Here is a 23,592-nt window from a genome sequence, read left to right as displayed (position 1 = left end):
TGAGAGGCAGCTTAAAGAAACCAATTATTAAAACAGCCTTAGAACAGAAACCTAAAATAACACTTATAAAAAACCTGGAAAAACAGCACCAGAGCTTTTGTAATTAAGTTTAGAGATAGCTTAAGAAACATCCTCTAAAAGCTAACTCCGGAATGACTTTGAAAATCAGCCATAGAAAACACCTTTCCAAAACCACTTCCAAATACATTTTCAGAAAGCAGCTTTAATAATTAGCTACAGGAAGCAGATGCAGAAATATGGTTCGGAAAGTAACTTTCCAAAGCAGCTACAAGAAGCGACTGCAGAAAACCTCTTCAGAAATCAGCATTTTAAAGCAACTTCAGGAAGACAGCATTCCAAAACAGCTTCAGAAATCAACATTCTGAAACAGCTATAGAAATCAGCATTCTAACACAGCTTCAGAAATCAGCATTCTAAAACAGCTTTAGAAATCAGCATTGTAAAACAGCTTTAGAAATCAGCATTCTAAAACAGCTTCAGAAATCAGCATTCTAAAAGAGCTTCAGTAATCAGCATTCTAAAACAACTTCAGGAAGACATCATTCTAAAACAGCTTCAGAAATCAGCATTGTAAAAGAGCTTCAGAAAGCATCATTCTAAAAGCTGCTGTAGAAGGACGCTTCAACAAGCATTTAGAAATGCAATGGTCTCGGCTTTGTTAAAGTTAGAGCTATTGGCATTGCATTTTCATTTTTTTTAAACATAAATAAATGGTATTGTCATTTACAATGGCAATAGCTGAGCATTAGAGAGTAGTAGAGTGTATTAGCGGACACAGAGCCACACACACACAGAGCCACACACACACAGAGCCACACACAAAGACACACACACACAGAGCCACTCACACACAGACAGAGCTAGTGCTTCTTATAATATATGTAAATCCACTAATCTCCTATTACGGCAGCTTTACTGGGTCTTTGATAGATGAAGAGGCTTGTTTGACACTGAATTCCATCTAAAATATTGTTGCTACAAGACAATTTACACCAAAGTATCAAAAGAAACAGAACGTATTATGCTTGCCCAAGCTTTCTTTTGGTACTACTTGTCTGGAAGATGATGGGTAGCCTGGGCTTTTAGCTGTTTTTGAATGCCCCTGGTTCTGAAAGCTTATAATTCAATACTGTGTGGCATCATGAGGGCTTGAAGGAGTTTGAAAAGGGTAATCATTTCACAATTATTCCTCACAAAGGTCCGAAAATTGGTCTTGTCTGGGGTCCCAAAAATCTTTATGAGGGCACTGATTAATATGGGTCAGTAGGCAATGAGAGCAAAATCCATGCAAATCATATTCTGACCATGCAAATCATATTCTAAAGATAAAATATTTCACTATATTCTCCTTAACCTGTTACAAACTGTTGAGCGGGGCTGGTGGGACAATATCTCATAACAAAGACTTTCATATAATGTATCCATTCGTGCCTCACCTTCCTCCATGGTCACCCAGTCAGGACTTAAAAATAAATATTCTACGGATGGAGGGTTACTCTCTTAGGTGATGCGAAACTACGTGCCAACATGTGTAGGAGAGCACTGACACACTGGCTGGAAAGGTTTTCGGACCCTCCAGGAATAGACTGTGGCAGTGGCACAGCGAAGCACCCACCCTGTCCCTAAAAGCATAAATTCACACCACACCGCGGTAAACACAGTTTGGTTAATGGCTATCACAAACAGCAAAAAATGTGAAATATACCCTTTTTTTGCTTTGTTTTCTTGCGGCTTACTCCACAGATGGGGTTGGAATTTGCAGGGTCGCCAAGACCGACACCAATGAGTTCATTAGGCTGCACTTGAAAGGGCAATAAACCATTTGAGTTGAGGCCGGTGGTACCCAGATTAAAACTTTTGTCCATGCATCCCACCGCGAAACCGGGGAAGGTCTGGATCTGCAGGGGACCCTCATCGGCCCCAATCATCTTCAGGTGACGGTGCATCAACTCGTTCTCCTCCTCCTCAGCATGTAGCAGCAACCGTTCCCTGCCCAGCAAGGCCCCCCAGGCTAGGGCGACTAGCTGTAACCAGCGGGCGGGACAGAACAAGCAACAACCGCAGCAGCAAGGCGGGTAACGGCCGAAAAAGCCGGGCCAGAGAGCGGAACCAGGCCCCAGGGCGTCCGGGAGAAGTGCTGGGGCCATCCATCCCGTCACCTCTCGGAGCCCGTCGAAGCCAGCACACCTCAGACCCGACAGCCTGGAACTTCGGCATTTTTTTGTGGCCCAGCCGGGCACTGGGGAGTCTCGGGAGAGAGGACGAACAAGGTGCTTAAACGGGTGCTCTCCATGCTCAGGCGACCTCAATGCTCAGGAAAATTAACGCGAGGCACCTCCGAGGGGCGCTGCTTCCGATTGGTCAATTGATGGGCTCGAGGCGACTTTTCAAGTTCTGTAGTAACACACACACAAACACACAGACCCACACACACAAACACACAGACCCACACACACAAACACACAGACCCACACACACAAACACACAGACCCCCACACACAGACCGCCCACACACAGACACCCACACACCCACACACACACACACACCCACAGAGCCCTGCACACACCCACAACCTGAGGCACAATGCTGGGGCCCTGGGCCAGAGCCCATTTTTCCCATGCCTTATAAAGTCTCTGCCTCTCAGAGATCTGGGGTGCATTTCTAGTAAGTGTTGCAGTGTTGATACTTAACTGCGGGTGTCGGGACACCCTGTCTGACCTCCTGTCACTAACCAGGCCGGTCAGGTGCACGATCAGCTGAGCTCGAGTCTCGAGCCATAGACACAGACAGAAAATAACTGGGCCCGGGGCTGTCATAAAGGCCAGGACTCAAAATAGGGTAACTGGATTCAATGGAGCAAGGTGTCACCCCTGGGGTCAGTACAAACAGTGTGTGCACAGAAACCCAAGTGAACCCTCTCGGCTCAGTTCTACCAGCGGCAGACTAGGGGCTGCCACTTAAAAAGTTACCCAAGCGGTGGCCCTGCTGAGAATGGAACTTGTGACTGTTCTTGGTGAGGCCACAGTTGCTGGGACATCTTGCCAACCCACTCCTACTTTAGCTCGAACAGTAATTATTTTTAAACTACAGGTACTTTGTATTTTGGAGCTTGTAGTTTCAACTTTGCTTTACTAGTGAAGGCCTATTAGCCCCAGAATGCAGAACGGTAGTTACTACAAACTGTGAGCGGCTAAAATATGAACTAAGCACACTTGGCCCACTGATAGGTTACGCCAGGGAAAGTTTACAAGAAGTCTCCGTGTCACCTGGGACACCCCGTTCCATTTCCTAAAAAAAAAAAAAATTCCAATGGATTCAATTGAGGAGAGGCAGTACTACAACTCCCAAACTACACTGGGTTGTTTAGTGAGAGAGTGCATTATTGCCCGGAAGGTACTAGGCAATGTAAAGTTCCTCAGTGTCCTGATGAAGGACATCCCTAGGCAACGTAAAGTTCCTCGGGTGTCTTGATGAAGGACTCCTTCATCAAGACACCCGAGGAACTTTACGTTGGAGCACACTACGGTGGCGCTCGCGGGGGGGGGGGGAGGCGGCGAGAGAGGGTGCGGTGTGCACAGACAGTCTTTCTGCTAAAAGTCCAACGACTTCCCACCAGGGCGTTTACAGAGGCCAGTCCGAGAGCATTTCAGCGCTGTCGGCTCCTTTCCGCGCTCCCGTGTTGTCGCACAAACAAGTCATGTCACATTTCTTGAACAGAAAGACACAAAAACAAAAAAAACACCAGAACAAATCCTTCAGCCACTCCTCTTGTGAGAAGGGGGTCAGGGGACGGATAATTGAGGGAAGAGATTGGGTCCATTGTTCTGTCAACCTCACTGATGACAACTTTATCCTGAGGTGAACGGGTGCTGCATTTCGCCCCTCCCCCCACAAGACCACTGCCCGACTTCAGAAGAACTCGTTTCATTTAAACGTTTCCTGGCATGCATACAAATGACCCCACTTACCCACTGTATGCGCTGACGACAGAAACAAACTGCTTGGTCTGCCGTGGTAATGCGATGAACAACAATTCCAGTATTTCACATGTTCATAGTACAACAGCCAAAAAGACTGCTGCCGGGGCGTGCTCTTTAAAGTGTCTGCTCGCAGCTTGTGGAAAGTATTTCCCGGCACTAAAGCACTTACATAGAGCTGCGCACACCGCTAGAAAAACAAGACTATTTACAGACCACTCTGCGGACAGACATGTGCCTGAAGGTTAAGAGAGACGCCATCTTCCAGTCAGCTAGCAGCTGTCCAGCGATCCCGAAACCATCTCTGCCGCGGGGTCAGGACACTCCCGAGTGCAGCTCACTCGGTGCTTCCAAGACCTTTCAGTGACGGGGGTCAGGATCTGCAGGAGCAGAGAGGAGGCAGGGACCGGGAGAGAATCTATTTCTACACCCCGAGTACAGGGCCTCGAATTTCCTCTCAGAAAAGGCCAAGGAACGACAAAGCGCAGCAGGAAAGTGTCCGGCAGCAGACTCCGGAGGAAGAGGCGCGCGGCGCAGAGCGCGGGAGGGCCTCTTAGTGACGGAATCAAAGCACAAGGCTTTTCAAAATGTATTTAGCACGAATTCCTTCTGTCTGACTCATGTAATCTTGGACAAAGGGTGCAATGTACAGGGTGAATAATACCAATTCCTCACTCAACAAGCAGCACCACCATGTTTCTTCGAAACGAAGCAGAAATGCCTCGGAGAAACCAGTGTCATTTTTGGGATTGAGGGGTTTGTTTTCTTTCTCTCCTCATCCCATTGGCTGGAATGTAAAATTCCAGCCAATGGGAAGAGGAGAGAACGAAAACAGAAAGAAACGAAAAAACACACCCCTCAACCCCCAAAAAACGGGGCTTGAGCGGACAGACGCCCCTCTCGTCCAATGGCTGGCCTCCGTTTAGGAAGCCAACCAATGGAGAAGAGGGGCGGGTTCAAGCCCCACTCTAGGAGACATAAAGTCTCGGAGCGAGACTGCGCAAGCGCAGCCTACGGTCCGAGACCTAAAAAGCAGCTTTGCAAAACAGCTCCAAGAATTAGGAGCTTTCTAAAATAATCTACAAGTAGCATTTGTAGAAACTGGATTTCCAAGACAATTTCAGCAAACAGTGGCAGAAACCAGCTTCAAAATGCAGCATCCTAAAACAGTTTTGAGAAGTAGAAAAAGGCGTTCCAAACAACTTAAGGAAGCAAGCGGCAGAAAGCAGCATTCCAAAAGAGCTGCAGGAAGCAGCTGCAGAAAGTAACTTCTGAAAACAGCTTTATAAAACTGTTTCAGTGAGCCGCTCCAGAAAACACATTTGAAAAATAGCTGGCGTTCACAGCACAGCTAACTGACTTTCTGCCTGGCTCGGCAAGTGTGTTCCTATCTCTTCTACTTACCTCCATTACCAGTAGCAGGGGAGATTTTAAATAAATAGAGTCCTTTTTAAAAAAAAATAAAAATACTTTTACCTGCTACATCACAAAGCGGCTTTAAACAAGGACTTCAGCAAAAGGTTTGTAAACAGCATCATTAAGCAAGCAGTGGTGGGGCTAATACGTTGCACCTTTAAAATGTGAGCAGTTAGATATTAGCTTTGCCAGTGCTTGATTGGAAAGAATAGTAAACAAGCATTTGCAAAGCCAATGAGTCTTGTCTTTTGGCTTCCAATGAAGACGTATTGGTTTCTCAAACACTTCATTTTTTAATGCCATTTAGCATCATCAAATATAAATGCTCTTGCACCATTAGCGAAAATGACAAAGAAAAAGCGTAAGAACATGTATTCTCACATGCGTCATCATGCATATGCATATATGCATCAAGAAGCAACGGCAGCACAGCATGATTATGTGCACACATTTGTCACCACATATGTGCACATGTATCTGGAATAATTGGTTCACCATTTAAAAAAATGGTTTACTATTTCAAGATGGCGGACTCCAATCTTGGAGCAATAAATAACAAAAATATATTAAACATGCTCGAAAGTGCATATTTTCATAAGAACAGGCTGGTAGCACACTGCAGCCGAGCTGCTGGGCTCTCCTCAAAAAAATATTTTATTATTTTTCAAAAAGACCACCACCTTTTTTCTGAGCAGCATGGAGCGCGTAACAGAACAGGTATTTGAGGGGGGAAGTAGCAAATGAGGGAGAGAGCAATAAAACACATGCACTCTCATGGAGTGCAGGAAGAAAAAGTAGCTCCCTGAATGTGAGCAGTGGAATCCAAGTTGATAAAGAAGCTAGGCAGCAACAAAAAACAAGCACTGGCATAACCAATAGGTCTCGCCTTTGGGACCTTATTAGTATTTAGCCATGCAACTGTTGATGTTGTTGCACCAAGGATATTGTGCTGGATAACTAAACAGTTATAAGGTCCCAAAGGTGAGACCTATTGGCTATGCCAAGGCTTGTTTTAAAAGGTTGATCACTTAAGATCAGGTGACTGCTGTACTTTGAAGCTAAACCTAATAAAATCTTACTTCTCATTGATACCCCATACAGTTCTGAATGGTCGTTAAAGTAGTAATTTCTGAGCAAAATGGATTAGATGGGTACAAATGGCATAAAATGTGGGTGCACACATGACGTCATGCCAGGTGAGTGTTGTAAGGGAAGGGAAATCCTTTAAAGAGTCAGTTTCTCTCTAAATTTCCCTTCTGTTTTTGAAACTCAGGAGCAGCAACATTATCCTAGTGTCACCAGGGCTTTAAGTCGAAGCTTTCCAATATTATATACAAACCATAGTTGCTGCTTATTTATTTTATGCAACTAACAACCACTGACAAAGCCAATAGTCCTGACTTGTTGTAGGTATGATGTTACTTGTTGTATCACTTATTGGGATGCAATGAGAGAAACAGCAAAATGCAAGTTGGGTGCACACTATGCTATGCACAGATTTTTAGCTTCTGTGTTTTAAGCACACCCTTAATTACATTGGTCACGCCCCTTTGAGAGACTCTCCCCCCCCCCATTTTTTCATCTCTCTTAAAGCCCTGGTTAAAAGTATCTTAAACTAATCCTAAAAGGAAGGCCGGCTACTCACCAGAGGCCTGGGAGCCGAGGATGCATGGCTGCTCAACCCTGCGTTTGCACGTCTGAGGGCAGCAAGTGGGCTTGAGAGCAGTCACTGCTATCTCGCACTATCCTTTTCACAAATCAGGCTCGTAAGGTCTGGGACAGCGCTATTTATTTCAGGGCAAGAGAAGTGGCCTGCCTTCCTCAACAGAAGAGCCTTCCCTCTGCGCACGCGCACGGCATCCCAGACTGGCGATGTCCAACGAAATATTAGCACTTTAACCAGCCTGAAGGACAGCCAATTAAACAAGCAATTAATTACTAATGGTGCAATCAATCCCAAACCACGGCTAGAGTGAGTGTTCTACAATCTCAGGTGACTCCTGGATTCCCGGGCAGCGTACACCAAAGGCTTCGGTTAATGCTCTCCTAAGTTCAGTCCCACGGGAGGAACTAAACGCGCTTTAAACGTTTATTACAAGCTCTGTGGTTCCCCTGCTACAGGACATTCGGTTTTAACGCAGCGTCAGTAAAATTATAACAATGAAGCTGGCGCCACCAAGCGTCAAGGAATATATTTACATCAGAAAGGGCAAAAGGAAATGAATGTATGCAGCAAATGTAACATTTCTAGCGGTCAAAGTATATGAAAACAAGCGTGTCCAGCGGCCGAGAAAGTAGCGATGCGCAGTGTTTACCTTGCGGCAGCGAGCAGCGGCAGGCGCGATAACTGCAAACAGATGGCGCCCCTGCTTGCTCCCGCAAGGTAAATGCCACACATGCACAAGGGCTCATTGGGAACAGTGCAGTACATGCATGAGTTCCCCAAAAAGTCCTGAGCAATTTCAAGAGGTCCCCACCTAAACAGCGCTTGTGCGCTGATTAGGCGAGACCTAAAGAGGAGGAAAGCCATTTTACAACTTTCGATCCACACAAGTTTTTTTGGTGCTGTGAGAAGCCTATGTTGCACTCATGGATCTGGCTTCTGAGGCAAAAGGTGCACTTAGCATAACTCTTCTTCTTAATGCCCATAAATCTGATCCTTGGGCTAGTGCAGACGACCAAATGGCTGAATCCAGTGAAAACTAAATTAGAACTTGGCAAGCGGTTCCCTGTACATTCTTATACATCTTTATTCATTTTAAACTATTTTCAGAGTTTTCTGAGAGAAAAGTATTTGAAAATTAGGCCTTGACATTTAGATTGAAGAAAATAATTTGAATGTACAGTTTTAAGATACAATAACTTATGTGTTTGTTTTTCTTCCAGTATTTTGAAGTGATTTTTTTTGCTTTTATATTTCTTAACCAGTACTTCACAGACAAACATTGGCAAATGTAACAGCTCGGCACTCTCATTATGAAGGAAAGACCTTTTAGCTTTGCCAATTCTTCTTTTTCTAAAGGTCCTGAAGTCTCCATCTGTTGACATCTATCTGCTTCCCTCTGATCTTCTATCATGCCCTGTGAGGGGGGTTTGCTGAAGTGATGTTTCATGTGCTTTTTTCTCTGAATTCCCACTTCTGTTTTTTTTAGCTCCTATATTTGTTTCTCAATACATATTCCTTCACCCAGCGTATGACACTGTAACCACATCCTATGCCCGAAGGAGGAAGTCCAGACTGTCATTGGCTCTTCCTCTCATGACCTCATCATGTGTTATGCATCAGGTCATGAAAAGATGCACCAATCGATAATCAAAGATTTGTACTTTGATTTAACAGTGCTGGCACACATATGGGACTGACATAAAAATATTGAAACATTAGAAATTATTGAAATAAGGACTATGCCCCTGTTAACTCTTGACACATAAAACCCTATAGATTGCGGCTGTATCCTTTACTATTTATCTTCGGCTTTCCTTACTGTGTAGTATTTGCATTTACCATTTCATACCACTATTTGCCTGTAACACTCTTTACCCAACACTACACAACTTTCACTTCGCTTTATCAGTACTTTTTCAGTACTATTTATCTTTTCCCTGCTTTGCTCTCCCTTTGCCTTTACTTTTCCTTACTTTGTATTAGTTGTGTTTACCCCACTTGCCCAACATAATGTGTCTTTACCCTTTCTTTCCCAGTACTATTTGGCCTTACCCTTCCTTGCCCAGCACCATCTCTTCTCCCACATCAGACCCAGTCCATTTGAACACTCTTGTTGGTTATGTGTTCACTACGTCTGATGAAGACTGTCCCCTCCTTTCAAGCACCCTTTTTGAGAAAGCAAGTTTTTTAAAATTATTCCTACACAGTTGTTCTGTATAATATTTCTAGAGCATCCCTTGTAGCACTCATGGTTTAACCCATGCATCCGCTCAATAGCACATCTCTGAACTAGCTGCAATCTCCCTAGATCCTTCTAGGATGTGGCATCCAGAGCAGGACACAGTACTCCTGTTGAGGTCTCATTGGGGAACTTAACACCAGCTCCCTTGTGTCCTCTACTTATACTACTCCTTAACAATTTCACAATTCCCTTACATTTCCCACGGCCTTGTCCCTTCGGAGGGATGATGGTAGGTGACTTCACATTCTCTACAACACACTTCTTGCTGGAATCAGTAATTTTGAGTTGTCAATTGAACCCCCAGACCACTGATAGCCAGAATGTTCTTGCTGCAATATATAAAAGTGCATTTTGAACACCGCAGCTTCGTGGAGACCTGGAATTGAACACATTGCCACATCTTCTTACATCAGTACATATGCTAAGGAATTAAGGTTTGTAGTTCAGGGCTTTTTTCAACTTCACTTTTTTCAGTTTCCTTATAAACAGCTTTAGCAGTCTGTGACAGACAACATTGTAACCAATACTTTAATGTATACTTAGGAAGGACTTTAATATATACTTAGAAATGAATGGATCCCATGTCTAATCTGATTCCCCCTGGTCCTGATCTCCTCCCTATTCTTGTGTTTTTTCTGCCTCTTGAAGATTTTAGTTTCACTTTCAACCTGTTTAGGTCTGGCTTTGCAGCACAGCTTTCTCCAGGCCTTAGGTGAGAAAAAAGGAGATTTCGCGGTACTACTGAGAGAGGGGCTTAGGCTCCGCCCACATGTTGGTTTCCACGAGCACTGGATTTGAATTGTGTGCTTCCATTAAAAAGAGTACTTGTAGGGGTTGTCTGGGTTGTGGCAAACTTGTTCTCAATACAGTAAGTCTGAATTGGTTATTGTGGCAAGCCAGTGATCCCCTCTATAGGTCAAATCTGTCGAAAATGAAATGCTATGAAGAAGATAGTAATCCTTATGTATTTATTGTGGAAAAGTATGTGTTAACATCAATCCATTTAACGATGGATTGTTACTATTCTGCTTGAAAGACTACAGAGAAGGATCATGTTACAGTGAATATCACAGATTACCGTAGTAGACAAAGGTGTTGGTGTTGGTTATCCTCTGTGACAAACTTGTGGATAAAGAAAGATGGTTTGGTCTTTGAGCATCCTTTTAAGGCCCTTTTAGGAGAGAGAGTATGTTGCTTAGCCAACTTTAATTGTACATACCTTTGGCAATTTTATGGCTGTATGCCTGATGGTTGGCTTGCTGTGAAGCTTACTCTCAATACAGTATTCCTGAGGTGGTGATGGTGACAAGCTACAGGCCTGTTTGGTGCACTGCAAAAGGTTATGTCTGATGTCATAGGTGTGATATGTCAATTATGAAAAGTTATGAAAATGCAGTAGGCCTAATTGAGTTATTGTGAAGTCATTGTTCAAAGCCAGTAGGCATTTAACAGCAGGCTTGTATCACATTGTGGAACAGCTATAGACAGGTATTTTGCAACATGTAAGTAAGCACATGTTTCAGTGTGGACCACCCACTCTTCCAAACCCTGGGGGTTTCCACTGTGATACTTTTCACTAGGCCCTATTGAGAGGGGTTATATATTGTTTTATAAACTGTTTTTTTCTATATATTAGTAATATTACAACTCTGCATGATGATTGCCAGCCTATGTGCCCTTCAATAGGCTTGTGTTAGCTATAGTGTCAAGCCAATGGTAAAGGATATTGTCCTTATCAGTTCAATGGGAAATGTTATGTCATATTCTTTAGTTATGATCCGTTTATAATGAAAAGTTATGACAAAGCAAGTAGGCCTGATTAAAGGCAATAGGCAGTTAAGGATGGGTTGTTTTTATTCTGAATTAAAGCCAACAAGTAGGTATTTTGTACTGTGGTATATCACAGATTACCATAGTAGGCACAGGGTGTGTTGTTGGTTACCCCCTCCAACTAGCCATGAAGGTAGAAGATTTACACTGTGGGAATACTTGTTAGGTTCTCTTCTTGTGGAAGAGGTGTGGCGCAGAGGCCAGGATGCCTGACTCCAGACTATGGGGTTCAAGGTTCGATCCCTGGCACCGGTGGTAGGTTAACCCAGCACAATGTGACTCTGGGCAATAGCTCACTTAATCTTCCCCATGGCCCCCAGCGCAGGGACACCACTCAGAGGTAGCTGTGCCCTTTACAAATACTTGTATTTCATTTCAAAGTATTTCGTTTTTCCAACTGTAATTTTGTACATGTGTACTTTTGTAATTTTATGTCTATGCCTGATGTTTGCTCTCTGGGAAAGCTAACATTTAGTACTGTAGGCCTGAGTTGGGTTTGGTGGACAAGCCAGTGATAATAGCTATAGGCCTGAATAGTTCATTAGGAAAAGGCTTTTCAGATGCAATGGATCTAATCAGTTTATTATGAAACGTTACAACAAAGACAGCAGGCCTTTTATATTTATTACGTACCGCAAATGCTAAAACCAATAGTCCTTTAAAGGTGGATTGGTTTTACACAGTGTTTAAACCTGCAGTCATCTATTTTTTTGCAATAAATTTCACAGTTTCTTTTGTGAGAGAGGATTTTAGTTTTGATTACCCCTTTTGAGAAAATCCACTAGTGATAGAAGATTTACATTGTAATAATTCCTGCTAGAATCTCTTTGGACGGCCTGACGGTCTTTGCTGTCTTCCAGGACCTACGATAAAATACCAACTATTAAATAATACATGCATCCAAATATATAAATATATATATCAATAAAGATGCCTAGAGGGCCTTTTGGTTAGTCCTTTTCTGCCATTGGTCTGTTTGAGTGTCATTTACACTCTGATTCCATCCATGACAGTGTACTGCTTACGGTAAAGGTTCAGTCCACATTAGTCATTGGCTCTCTTGCCCTGTGAATATCGGCCTTTTCTGAGTCAGGGCTGGTTGGCCTCATTCTATAGTTCCCCTTTCATTTCTTTGGTTCTTCTTTTTTTTCATTTTACATTTACTTAAGAACATTCTACAGCTCCTCAGGCAATGCTAATGGGCAGCTTGCTTGACGTTTATTTAAATTGCAGCATTCCACATGATGCATGGCCACTTCCTCTAAATCAGGTGACCATTATGGAACGCTGTTGTCCACGGTGTAGCACTGTTCTACCATTCCAAGATGGCCAACACTGTGGTCTAAACATGGTGGCACTGTAAAACAACGATAGACTGAGTAGAATACCACTGCAAGATGGACACCAGCTGCTATGTTTGCTTTCATTACTGCTAGTATTTCCAACCATGTTTAGATGGCACCATGTCTTCTTTTTTAGGGTTCGCAAGAGAGCCCTCTTGAAGGGGGTTTAAAAATAGGCCTGAAAATTCCACACGCTCGTGCGTGTGATTTTCTTTTTGTGGCCTGCTATTGGCCTTTCACTGCTTGTTTCTACTTGTATTGTATTAATGTACCTTGTATATGTTGATGTGTTTGTGCATGTTTTATTGTGGTTGTGTCAAAAGGTGAATGCAAAAATGGAAAACTGAGTTAGTGGATTGATCAATGGAGCATGAGTGCAATTGTGTTTCTGTTTACGGGTGAATGCCAGAATGAGTCAGTGGATGGAAGAATGGATGCATGAGTGCAAGAATGAGTGATAGAATGCATGTATGACGACTTACTGAGTGTTTAAACCCATCAGTGACAAAAAAGTCACTTTCATTCATAAGCCAGATCTATTGGCCTTGCCAATTATTGTTTTTGATTAGAGAAGTGTAACTATAATACACTTCAGCATGTTTCTATGGTATTTAATGTTATGCACTCTATGGGAGTCCATCGCTCTTGCTGTTTTCCCTTAATTTGTCTGCTAGCTCCCACCTTTCACAGTGTCTTGCTTTCCTTCCCATTCTTCCTCTCTCCTTCGGACATTACTCGCTTACTCTTTCTCTAGCCCCCTAATCTTTCTTTTTACAACTGCAGGACAGCAGTGCTCTCCCACTCCGTTCTCTTTGTCCCGTGTCTAGACTCCTCAATGCAGCCTTGCATGTATTGGCTTTGCCAATGGTTATATAATTACAGTGTAATTATTGGTAAAAACAATAATGTAAGACAGTCATCTTGGAATTGTATTTTGTTTATATACCATGTTATTGCTATACTATTCCAAGATGGCTACCTGACTTTATTAGCTTTGACAATGCTTACGGCTGAACCGACAACCATTGACAAAGCCAATACCAATTTGCAGCGTCGCATTGACAACATTCAATATATTTGTTTTGCCAGTACTTTTTAACTGATGTTTTAAAATGGAACCAATGACACCATCTAGTAGTGAGTTATAGCCCTCTAAAGCAGATTCCATAATTTCCCTCTAATAGAAGAGAAATGGAAGCTATGATCCTGTGGTTTACCAAAGGTCACACAGAATGTCAATAGAGTCACAGGGACATGAACCCTCAAGTCTGCAATCAGTCCTCAGTGTCTTATTCAGTTCATTGCTAGACATATAGAAAACCTTTTCCTCTTTATAGAGTGATGCTGTTGCCTGCATTGTGGCCCCTGCTCACAAGTTGTACTGACTTTACCTTCCTGCAGGTCCAGGTTGGGAAATTCAACCAGACCATCGCCATGCTGCAGCTGGGGGGCAGCGAGACCGCCATCATTGTGTCCATCGTCATCTGTAGCATCCTGCTACTGCTCTCTGTAGTAGGTGAGTGACGCATGTGCTGCATGTGGGCGGTGTCAGTCCTAGAGCAAGGCAGCTTGTGGCAGTCGCCTGGGATACCAACAGCAGGGGGCAGCAGAGTATGTCTGCAAGAACCAATGGCTGATCAACATTAATTTTAGGCTCACAGTTAGTTATCCCATGAGACAGAACCTGGCATTGGGCCTCAGAGAACTTTACACAGCAGTATCATATTTTATGTTGGTAGCAGTTAATAGAAACATAAATCACATCCAATGTAGTACATAACAGCAACAGAGTTGATAGTGTTAGCACATAAAGCAAGATGTTTGAGAATAAAGAGTACTTAGGTGGAAAGTGCATACTGTGGAACATCTGAGATGTCAGAGGGGCAGATTCACAGAACTAACCTGAGACCAAATCCTAAACTTACTACTTTTGGTATTCACAGTAGTCCTTTAGTAGTAGTTAAGTAAGGATTTTGTCTTGGATTTTGTCCAAAGTTATGATTTTGTCTTAAATTAAATTTAAATTAAAGTTATGTTAAACTTAAGTTTGTCTTAAGTTTTAGTCTCAAGACAAAATCCTAACTTAAGACAAAATCCTAACTTTACTACTACTAAATCCCTTCTGTGAATACCAAAAGTAGTAAGTTTAGGATTTTGTCTCAGATTAGTTCTGTGAATCGGCCCCATAGTGTCTATGGAGTATGATATTGAGGGACAGGGAGATAATGATAATCAAGAACACCAGCGACGTGGTTAAGAAAAGGCTGAGGTTCAAAGATGACTAACAGCATATTGAGTGTTCAAGATGGAGAAAAACAGCACTAGAGTGAACGGGAATGGTGCTTACCCTTCCAGGTGGTAACTTCCGGGTCCAATGACCTCTTGTGTGTTTTATCCTCAGCTCTGTTTGTGTTTTGCACCAAGAGCCGTCGAGCCGAGCGCTACTGGCAGAAGACCCTGGTACAGATGGAAGAAATGGAGTCTCAGATCCGCGAGGAGATCCGCAAAGGTACTTGGACGCTGCTCATCGGCGCGGTCTTTAGAACAAGGTGCTGCTTAGCATAGGGCTGTTTTTAGGTCTGGCCTAGAGGTGGCTGATTTCTATGCCAGCTTCATATTTTTCTTTTTATATTTTGATAAAAATGCATACTTTTATAGATGTATACATGCAGGGGCTTTGGGTCAGCCATCTTCATTCACTCCTCGGTCCAAGTGTCTTTCACGTTTTGCTCCCACCCACCATTGCACGAGGGAGTCAGTTATTGGCTCACCTCCCTGTGAGAGTGGGCGGTCAACAAAATTTAAAAATAAATCACACCAATTATCTTTTGCTATCCAAGCACCTCCAAGTCAGTCCTATCACTTACAGCATTTAAGAAATTACAGTTATGAAACAAGGGCCCAATAAATTCTCATTGCTTCTTCTATAATCTGATTGGCCGCGGCTCCATGCATTGCAATCAGTGATTCTCTCTGCACCACATATCTGTCTTTTGTTGTCCAGGTTTTGCAGAACTTCAGACAGACATGACGGACCTGACCAAGGAGCTGAACCGCAGCCAGGGCATCCCCTTCCTGGAGTACAAGCACTTTGTGACACGCACTTTCTTCCCAAAGGTAAGGCATCTGACTTGTGTTAGTGTGGTGGTGCCCTCTATAGCTTGGGGGAGTGCTGGGCAGCAAGAATGCAGATATATGTATTTTTATAGTGCAAACCTAGCTGCAAAGTACCATTAAGTAAAATACTAGCAGTACCAATAGATTTGGTAAGGGTAGCACTTTTTATAGCGCTTAGAAATGGCAAAAGTTTGGAGCGAAATGTGTAATTTTGTATATGCAGATGTGTGAGCTGGGGAGGGGAGCTACATAAGGGTTTTGTGGGATAGTGTATGCCAGAGGAGAAAGGAGTGAGGAAAGGTAGAGGGTTTTTGAGACTGTGGGAGGCCAGTATGAATTTGAGTGAGTTACCTTATGAGTGAGAGTGTGATCAGCTGGACTAGTTGCCTCTGTGGTTATTATTACTATAACTATGGGTAAGTAAGTGGTTTATGGCCCGTGTGTTGGATTTTAGGGTGCATAACTCTTTGTATTTGGTGTTCAAGATGCATTTATAAAGTTGTTTTTTTGTAATCTTTTGTAAAGTTTAGTTGTGTCTCAAAAGTGTTTTTAACACGTTTGTTAAGTCTGCCAAGGTTCCTGCTTTTTTTTTTTTTTTTTTTTTTTTAAATACCGAAAATCAAACAAATCGAGCGATTCTTGAAGCCCGCCCACCCATGTCTTGTTCTCACACTTCCCATCCTGAGGCCTGCTTTTCCTACAGCCATGGCTGCCTGCCTCCATCGGTGGCCTGCAGGGGTGGCTTCCTCCCTTGCCTTTATCTTGCAATCACAGGGCTGCCAGAGCCCAGCTGGCCTGGAAGGCTCCTGTGAAGACCAGCCTTTGCTCCTTCTTTTCTCACGTGTTTTATTTTCTTTTCCCCCCCAGTGTTCCTCGCTGCTCGAGGAGCAGTACAGCCTGCCCCCCCACGTGGGCCACCACGCTCAGGAAAGCCACCCCCTGCTTCTGGGAGAGTGGAAAGTAAGTATGTCCCCCCGAGGGCCCCTTGGGTCAACACTCTGACACAGCACAGGAACAATATTTGTGAATCACAAATCACTGCAGTGGCTCCCGGGGTCAGATTGTCTGAGTGAATGCGTAAAAATGTCACCTTTACAAGCTAGCCAGGGGCTTTTCAAAGAGCTCCTCAGAAGTTGTGTCTGGCTTTGAGAGACAGACTTAACCCCTTCCTGAATATCACGTGACAGGGCAGACGAAACAAAAACACTGGCCCAGAACATTTTAGTTTCGAGAATTCCGGCTTGGACCAAACTGTGCCTTGCCAGCGGGATTTGGACCATGCAGCTACAGAATTAAGGATGCTCACTGCCTGAATCAGTTAATTCGATTGGTTTATTCAAACAGGAAGTGTCCACGCTTCTGTTTAAGCACTTCTCAAGGCAGAGTGCTAACTATGTGACACACCTTTGCTCAAAGGTGCAAAGTAAAAGCTGTATTTTATGTTGCTTTAAAATGCATTATGTTAATTTTATGTAATTAACATAATTCATGTTATGTTGCTGTACATACAATACATCAAAATAAGGCATTTTGCTTTGTAGCTTGGCTGCTATAATGGGCATGCAGAACAGCACTTCCCGTCCTCCTCTGATGTCACTTCCTGTTTCAGAGGTTGAAGGAAGTTCACAAAATGAAGAACACCCTAAGAAAAATGCGAGCAAACGCAACTAAAATAAGATAGGTCGGAGTTTTAGATTGAGAATTCTGGCACAGTTTAAAACACAAAAAGTGTGGAAGGGAAATATTTTTGAATTCGTGAAAGAAAAGTAGGTCTCCTTTATGCTCAAAATAGCTTGCCTGCCATATATGACAGGGAGAGCATGTGGCTAAACGTCTAGAGCGGACGACTTTGAAGCTGGGGAACCAGGTTCGAGTCTGGCAGGAGGCTCAATCATCCTGTGATTCTGGGCAAATCTCTTAATCTCCCTGTGCCTAAAAATGAATGTGTCTGTCTGTAATAGAACTGGTGCTCATGTAAAGCGCTCTGATACCTTTGGGGCGAGTTTCCGCTGTATAAAACTGCAAAATGAAATATGACGCTAATACACACCTCTGCCTGAAAGTCACCTCCCCGCCAGACATTCAACAGCTCAAGCACTGCCTGCACCTCATCCAGATCCCAATGTCTAGGGCCTACCTGAAGCTCACCCCAACCAACACAGAATTTCTGTTATTTGCCAAGAACATCAAACAAGAAATAGTACAGATGTGTCTCAGTGACATGAACCTTGACAGCTTTGAACCCAATCTTTCATCGAATGCCGAGTCACTTGGATTCACTTTGTACACCAACCTCACCCTCAAGGAACACACTGACCAAAAGACAAAGACATCCTGGCACAAGCTCTCTCTTGTATTCAGAAACATGGAAGATCAGAGAAATGATTTGTCTTAGGTTGGTTGATCAGACTATTATAGCAGAAAATAGTTCCTGTTCATCCCCAAAGGGTTAAAAAAAAACAGGGGCAAATGGTCCGACTCCTTGATCATTCAAAGTTAGCAGAACTTCAGAGACTTTTCACTGCAGGTCAAACAAAGACTCATTCTTTGCACTGTTGCTTGTGTACTTTTTTTACGTGTTGCTCTTTCCATGCTCATTCTTTCAGTGTGAGGTAAAGCACCGCATAGAACTGCATGGCACACTAGGATGGTGGAGAAACACAACCCAGATGTGTTCTCTGCCTCGGGTCTCTTTTGAGGCACATTTGGGTTTGTATTCTTTTTTTAACACCACCCCCCTCCATATCACTTGTTTCCCCTTTGCCTTCGTTTCAAATGTAGTTATTTATATATTTTACAGCCTGATTGCCTCTGCCACTGTGTCTAATTCTGCAGTGCAGGAAGGCAGGCAAATGACCTGTGTAGTAGCATCTACTGCACACCAAGCAGGCAAGAAATAAAGTGAAAATGCAAGCCGCAAAGTGGCAAAAAACATTTGTAAATTCGGATTCCATCAATGCCTCTATTACGTATCTCTTGTATGTCACATCCCCCTGTTTGAACGAGCAAAATATTGCAGATGAGTTGGGAGGGAAAAAGTTAAAAGTTAACAGAGATAAAGAAGGATCTCGGGTGGGGTGGAGGGGTAGGGCAATGCTTCTGATCCCTGTGTCCCCACCCCAGGAGGGTCAAGGGGTGTATCACGTGACCCATGCTTCTGACTCCTGTGTCACGCCCCAGGATGCCCATGACGTATATAACATAACATGTGTATTTGTAAAGCACACGTTCACCCGTAGGTATCTTGGCGCTGAATAACAGAAGTTTCTTGTTACCCAACGGTACTCATTTTATCGACCTCAGATGGATGAAAGGCTGAGTGGACCCGTTGTGATTTGAACCTGTGACCATGAGGTTGAACACAGGCCCCTGCAGTGGACGCATTAGTCCACTGAGCCACCAAGCCCTAAACATTTGCATCTGGAAGAGGTGCAGACAGTGCTTGATCAGCTCGGGTCCGGGTTAGGGAGTCTAGATGAATTGCCTAAGACCAGTCCCAGAGCATGGGAGTCTGAGAGTGGTAGGGTCAACCAGGTACATTAATATTTATTTGGCTTAGAAAGCATATTTCTGCTTATGTGCAGGAAGATTTGAGCGGCCAAGAAAAATATTCTAGGCATAACAAATGTGAGGTTGTGGTTCTTGGCTTGAGCGATGCTAGCCTCGAGAGAGTTTTGTAAATATTGTGAAGTGAAAAAGGTTTCTAGCATTACTTTTTTGAATTGAACTTTAATTTCCTTCACTGTTTTGGTAGCACAATTTTTAGATCTTATTGTAAGTTTCATTTACATTTGGTTCGCCTGCAAGAATTTGGTGTTGTATAAAGTAAACACTGTCCAGCGGTTTTATTGCCAAGTTTGTAGAGTTATATTTTTCTTCTGCAGAGATTGGGGGGTCCTCCCTCTAGCTGGTCATTAGCCCAAAATAACCAGAAATAAAGGAATATCAGCTAGTAATGTTAAATATTCTGCCCTTGCCCGGGTGTCCCAACAGCTACTCTTTACCTCCTTTCACAGCACATTTCAGCCTGATAAAAGGTGAGTGCTAGCAAAAACTCTGATTTGAAGGGAAAGTCCAAAATGCACAGGAGATTCCACTTGGGAAATTCCCCCACCATGGAGATAGTTGGGTAATTCCAACACCATAGAGATCGTAGGCTAGTTCCATCGCCATAGAGATTTGAGGGTAGTCCCCCCCCCCCATAATTCCTCAACATAATTCCTGAACAAACTGATGTAACTTGTAATTGACGTACCTTCTGTAACAATGTGTAACCTGTAACCTATGTAACTCTCCTCATGTAAAGCTCTCTGATACCTCCGGGTCTAGCCAGCGCTATATAAAACTCAAGTAAATAAATACATCGATATAGTAGGGGAGTTCCTTCACCATAGAGATAGTAGTGTGGCGAACAGTTGACGGATTTTCCTCTGCAGATCAGAGTTTTGTATTACCTCCGTACTCTAAGCCTGATGCTCAGTCTTTTTAAATTTTGTATGTGCATGAGTGCTTTATATGTGATAGTTTAAACTAAAAATTGTGATTAAGAGTAAGACCCAAACTTCTGGTACCAAAATAGCATTTTGAAAAAACGGGCGAACGTGCTAGAAACTAGGCCTGGCATAAACATAATGAATCCTTATACAGAAGTAGCAATAACATTTAACCCCTTGGCCGCGGTGGTAATTCTGCCGCGGCGCTAGGGGGCAGTGGGGGGCAGGAGGGGCCGTGCTGCGCCGCCATGCTCGTGACGGAACCACTCTGTCACGAGCCACGGTGGCGCTGTGCTTGTGACAGAATGGTTCTGTCACAGCCCCGCCCGCTCAATGGAACGCTCAACGCAGGCGCGGAATCAGCGCCGCGCAGGCACGGTGGCCGGGCCGTGACCGGACCATTCCGTCACCAGCACAGCCCCACCGTGGCTCGTGACGGAATGGTTCCGTCACGAGCACGCAAGGGGTTAAAGTGCTCAAAGCAGAGTGACAAAAGAATGAGGGCGTGGGGGACACAGGGGCTGCAATAACATGAGTAGGAGGGGACATTTAGGATCAAGCTAAAGTAGATAAGTGCTGTAAACAAAAGTAAAGTAAAGTAAAGTCCACATTTGTAAAGCGCACAATCACCCGTAAGGGTCTCTAGGCGCTGGGGGCCGTCGGGAAGATTAAGCGAGCTATTGCCCAGAGTCACATGGTGCTGGGCTAACCTGCTGCCAGAGCCGGGGATCGAACCGTGGTCCCCAGATTCCAGCGTCAGTCGCCTTGGCCGCGGCGCCACACCTCTTCCACCAACAAAGGAAATACTTTAAGGTTTGACTGTCAGAAGTCTGGAAACTAGGTCAGGGTATGGAAAATTGGACATCAATAAAATGACCAGGTGCTGCAAAGGTGCAGGACAATGCAGTGCATGAATGCTGCAAACCAGAGAAGCGAGAAATGAGTCGATGGAATAAACTCTGACAGCATCAGAACTAGCAAGGGCTGCAAAGTGGGCAGAGATGAAGTGCTCGAAGGCTGCACTCGAAGGAGGATAAAAAGATTAACTGCTACAAGCTGGCACATTCATTGAGGGACTAAGTGATGGAAACTAAAAGTGCAATACATAGGTGCTGCAAACTAGATCAGAAAAGCATAACTAAGTGCTGAGAAATTGAAAACAATCAAGTGATAAAGTGCTGAATGTCAGGATAACAATCACGTGCTGAAATGGAAACAAATACAGGACTAGCAGCAAAACCAATTGCTGCAAGTCAGGGGAGCAATCAACTGTTAAGTGCTGCTATTTAACAAAGCAATCAAGTGATCGTGTTCCGCCAATCAGATGAGCAATCAAATGATTAAGTGCTCCAAGGTAAGACAACAAACTAATGATGAAGGATTTTAAATAAGTCACGTGATTGGGCTTGGCAAATCAGAAAAGCAGCCTGAGGATTAAGTGAGCAAATCAGGACATCAGTCAAGTGATATCAATCAATCTGTCAATCAGGGTTTTGTAGAGCGTGACTACTCACCCGTAACGGTCTAGAGGCGCTGTGGGGGGAGGGGATGAGGGGTGTCTGCTGCTCAGTGGAAGAGCCGGGACTTGAGGTTCTTCCTGAATTGAGGCAGAGATGGTGATTGCCTGAGATGCAGAGGAAGGGAGTTCCAGGTCCTTGCAGCCATAAACCAGGCCAGCAATCAAGAGCCACCAGTAGTAAGGTGACAATCTTTTTTGGGTTTTTAGGCAGAGTTTCATATAGCGCAAACTTGACCTGAATAGGGTATCAGAGCGCTTTACATAGCACCAGTTACGTTACATGAGGACACACATTCATTTTTGTTAGGCACGGGGAGATTACGTGATTTGCCCAGAATCACAGGAGGTTTAGTGTCATTACCGAGGCTCGAACCCAGATCCCCAGGTCCGAGGTCGAGCGCCCTAGCCGTTAGGCCAACTCCTCTCCCCAATCAAATGATAAAATGCTGAAAATCAGGACATCTGTCAGATCAAGTGCTAAAAACCAGGACCACAATTAAATGATGAAGTGCTGCACAACAGCAGCCGCAGCCCGTGCAGGTGAGAGCGGTGGGGCCGGGTTGGTGGGGGCGGATTTACAGATGACCATGACGGAAAATTAAATAAATAATTCATTTTCCCTAGTCTTCGTCTGTCTAAATCTCCTCCTCCCCCCTCTTCCCCCTCCCCCAACCCGGCCCTGCCGTTCTTACCTGCACGGGCCGGGGCTGCAGGACAGCAATATTGTAAGTGCTGTAAAACAGGACTGCAGTGACATGACTAAGTGCTGGAAACCAGGACTGCCACAGCATGACGAAGTGCTGCAAATAGGATAATCCTGAGGCACGGGTTGATTGTTTCTAGTGAGATATGATCCATGCAGAGATTATCCACATACACACACCTCTGCACCCAGGCACATGCATGTGGACGCACACAAATCCACACACACACCTGCTCACACTCACCTCCACACCTCTAACTGACGTTTCTCATCCTACTCGGCCTTTTTCCCCAGGTCCCTGAAAGCTGCAGAACCAACATGGAAGAGGGGATTGCTCTGTTCTCCACCCTACTCAACAACAAGCACTTCCTGGTCACCTTTGTCCACGCCCTGGAGCACCAGAAGGACTTCGCAGTGCGAGACAGGTGGGTTCAACAGAGTTCAAAGCAGGCACGTCAATGAATGGTTAGCTCCTAAAACAACAGGTAGCCTACTTCTAAGCACGTGAACAAGAGGAACTAGTGCTGAGAGAGAGAGAACTACCAGCTCTCAGAGCACAGTGCCGTAGAGTCTGTGATAGCCAACAATTCAAAAGTGACATGAAGAGGATGAGATTGGGGCTTTGGTAGTCCTGCTGGGGGAAGGAGAGGATAGAAATGCCCAGGCAGGGGCCCAGCTCCAGAAAAAAAAAATCTGCAGCACTGAAGGGATCCTAACTGTTTTGGTGAAGAAGTTTTGCAACACGTGGTAAACTTATGTTTTGTTGATTACTCTTTGCTCTTATAATGAGTAAGAAGGTGTGAGCAGTTACTGAGAAGGGTCACTTATGAGCAGACAGACACACAAAAAATAAGAGCATTTTAGGGTGTGGGCACGTGCTTCACTTCGCTTCCGTACAGTTCATAAAGTTTGTGCAAATTTTTGTGAACATTCCCACAATTCACCAAGATATAGTTTTAATGGAGGTGAGCCAATTTTCAAAACTGTGATTTGCCTGAGAAAAACTCAGAAAATAACCATTTTGCAGAACTTTCTTTTCAGCAAAATAACTCTAGCATTTCTTTCACTTATTTTGCTGAAAAAATCGGAGCTGTCAATTCTGTGTGAAAATGTTACTGAATAAAGTGTTTTTCTTGTGGAAACTTTATTCACAGCAACAATTAGCAAAACGTTCATATCTTTGCAAAGTGCAAAATACAAACTTGGCACAACTCTTTTGGATAAACCCTCCCTTATTTCCCAGGAGGCCTTTAAAAGATCAGCT

General features: G+C 44.0%; 1 protein-coding gene across 1 annotated transcript in view; it reads left to right on the top strand.

The window, feature by feature from the left end:
• Positions 1-23,592, top strand: part of PLXND1 (plexin D1) — a 383,087-nt gene that overhangs the window by 267,609 nt on the left and 91,886 nt on the right. Inside the window, exons 20-24 of the mRNA XM_078661693.1 lie at positions 13,898-14,012; positions 14,898-15,005; positions 15,501-15,613; positions 16,481-16,573; positions 22,623-22,753. Of these exons, the coding sequence (XP_078517819.1) occupies positions 13,898-14,012; positions 14,898-15,005; positions 15,501-15,613; positions 16,481-16,573; positions 22,623-22,753 (560 nt within the window). The remainder of the gene's footprint in view (positions 1-13,897; positions 14,013-14,897; positions 15,006-15,500; positions 15,614-16,480; positions 16,574-22,622; positions 22,754-23,592) is intronic.

The sequence above is a fragment of the Lissotriton helveticus genome, chromosome 9 (assembly GCF_964261635.1).
Source record: "Lissotriton helveticus chromosome 9, aLisHel1.1, whole genome shotgun sequence".
In the NCBI taxonomy this organism is placed as follows: Eukaryota; Metazoa; Chordata; class Amphibia; order Caudata; family Salamandridae; genus Lissotriton; species Lissotriton helveticus.
The sequence above is the reverse complement of the archived record's forward strand: the minus strand, read 5'-3'. Positions and strand labels throughout refer to the sequence as shown.